Below are 2500 nucleotides of genomic sequence, written 5' to 3' on the forward strand. Positions count from 1 at the left end.
CCCGCACATTTTCCCTACAAACACCCGCCAAATGAGAAACAAAATCTCAATTCTAAAAATAGTAAAAATTGACAAAGAAAAAACTACCCTATAATCGTTAGTAACCCCCAAATGAATTACAAATGTGAAATCACAAGTGCAAAAAAGAAAATAATAATGTCACTGAATGTCATGAGGCGGTATGACGTTGCCCGTCGGTGTGACGTCACAGACCTCAGACGGGTATATAAGGCCAGTTCTCCAGCTCTTCGGCACAGGACTTCCAACTTGGTCATACAACCAACACCGTCTACAAAAATCATCATGAAGATCATTGTAAGTTTAGGATGTGTGCTACCCACTGTGAACTGGATCCAAATGTGTGATAAAAGTGCTTCAAGTGAATCTTAACTCTGTGTATCTTTTTCTTCTTTCTGTTGAGTTTCTTCTTAGTATCTTCAGTCAGATTTTTATATAACACTAACCGTACTGCAGTAGCATTTTTTGAGACACTGACATCACGCTCTTCGTATATAAAACCCCTTTTATTTCTATCTTTTTCTTTGCTGACTTGAATCCAGTTTTTCCTCTTGGTTCATGTTAAGCTAGAATAATTCTAGTAACATTGAATATATACGTAACATTCATAACTAAGTAAACGGCAATTTTACAGTTTTTTAATTTGACCTGCTACCTGGTCTCCTAAACTAACTTTATATAAATGTTTTATAAAAAATAAGTTTTATTTTATTGACATTTCATCGAATCTGTATTTTTGTATTCTACTGTAACACTTAAATCGTCCCAAATGTCAAAATTTACTAACTAATCCGTATTCAATATCATTGAATGTTGATGTCGCCACTTTTCATCAAATTGCAAGTTAATATAATTTTTATTTAATACCTTTTTTTTAAATTCTCGGTACACAAAGTACAAAGTTATCCCTTCGGTAGGGAAAAAATTCGTTTTTTTTACTCTCTCTCTCTCTCTCTCTCTCTCTCTCTCTCTCTCTCTCTCTCTCAGGTTCAGGTTCAAACTAGTGACATTAAAACCAGTCCGAGAACCTTAGTATAAGAACTTGCTTATAATCTAGGGCACTGGATGACCTTTATTATTAAATACCCAGTATAGTTTTTCTACCGACCAAGTCGCCGGACTTGGTCTCTGGATAAATTGGTCAGCGATTTCTCTGGAAAGAGACTAAATAGATGAAACACTAAAATGAAAAGATAAAATCCATAATATATACTTTACTTGTAAAATATACTTACAAATACAAGAGAGCTTTGACGAACTGCACTTTTATTTTCAGGAAGCTTTTCACACACATTACTGAAAACTGGTTTCGCAATCTTTACAATACTTAATGAAAACAATATGAACTTAAATACAGCAAAGGTTTAGTACCTATAAAAAAAGAAAATAGAAGACAAAAATTCTTGAACTAAAATTTATGGTATCTTAGAGTATCAGAAATGATTCTTAATAATCGCACAATACCCATTTTATACCTTTAACATTGATATGTATACTCTAGGTTGCCTGGATGCTTTTTAAGCCTTTACTAATGATTTAACTTCTATAATAGATTACAATAAACTTGTAAAATCCATGGCACACAATTTCCAGGTCTTTCTAATCATTATGGCTTCTTCTCATTCCAGGCTCTCGTACTCGTTCTTGTGGCTGCAGCCTCAGCCCAACTGGGAGGTGGTGCCTTCAACGGAGGCGGATTAGGAGGAAACCAAGGTGCTGGTGCTGCTGCCGGCGGTGGTCTCGCTGGACTCTTCGGTCCCCCAAGAAACTGGGGCCCAAAGGTCTATGGCCCAGGTGCCAACAACCGATTCGCCCTCCCTCCTAACCCATTGTTGATGCAGCGTGCTCTGGCCATCGCCGAACAGGTGCCAGGCGCCCTCATCGTAAGTTTACTTCATTATACTTCTCCTTTATCAATTATCTAAAGTGATTTACTAATAGGGCAACTTGTTTTTTCCAACATAATTTATACGAAAGATTCTTTAATATCAAACTCCATTACGAATTGCATTAAGTTTTTCACAGTTGGAGCATTCTTATAAGTCTATTATTATCAACATTACAGTATCCTAAGAAAAGAAAAATTTCTCTAAATACCCTATATCGCAATTCAAGACAATTGGTAATTATCATCACGATAATAGTTTTGCTCATTTCAAACATACCCCAAAGTTGACATTATACATTAACTCCACTAACGAGGTACATTCTAGATGTTCAATTATTTTTTTCAAACAGAATTTGGCCAAAATCTAAGAGATGAAAATATGCTGCTCTTATTACATAGATTTTTTGTCTTTCCTCACAGTTCCTCGACACCAACGGCGAAATCAAATTCACCGATCGCTTCGGAAGGGAAGCCGACATCATCCACCCCAGCGGTTTGGATCTTTCTGAACTCATTGAGAACTAAGCATTCTTATAACTTTTGCTTTTGAATCTCTATCTTTACTTACTTCTTTCCTTCCTTGCACTCTCTACT

The 2500-nt window shown here is 36.0% G+C and overlaps 1 protein-coding gene across 1 annotated transcript in view; it reads left to right on the forward strand.

Annotated features, from left to right (window-relative positions):
• Positions 1 to 246: 246 nt before the first annotated feature.
• Positions 247 to 2500, forward strand: part of LOC137620737 (uncharacterized) — a 2818-nt gene continuing 564 nt past the window's right edge. Inside the window, exons 1-3 of the mRNA XM_068351113.1 lie at positions 247 to 315; positions 1647 to 1901; positions 2327 to 2500. The exon at positions 2327 to 2500 is cut by the window's right edge and continues 564 nt beyond it. Of these exons, the coding sequence (XP_068207214.1) occupies positions 304 to 315; positions 1647 to 1901; positions 2327 to 2431 (372 nt within the window). The 5' untranslated portion in view covers positions 247 to 303 and the 3' untranslated portion in view covers positions 2432 to 2500. The remainder of the gene's footprint in view (positions 316 to 1646; positions 1902 to 2326) is intronic.

The sequence above is a fragment of the Palaemon carinicauda genome, chromosome 27, assembly GCF_036898095.1.
Source record: "Palaemon carinicauda isolate YSFRI2023 chromosome 27, ASM3689809v2, whole genome shotgun sequence".
In the NCBI taxonomy this organism is placed as follows: domain Eukaryota; kingdom Metazoa; phylum Arthropoda; class Malacostraca; order Decapoda; family Palaemonidae; genus Palaemon; species Palaemon carinicauda.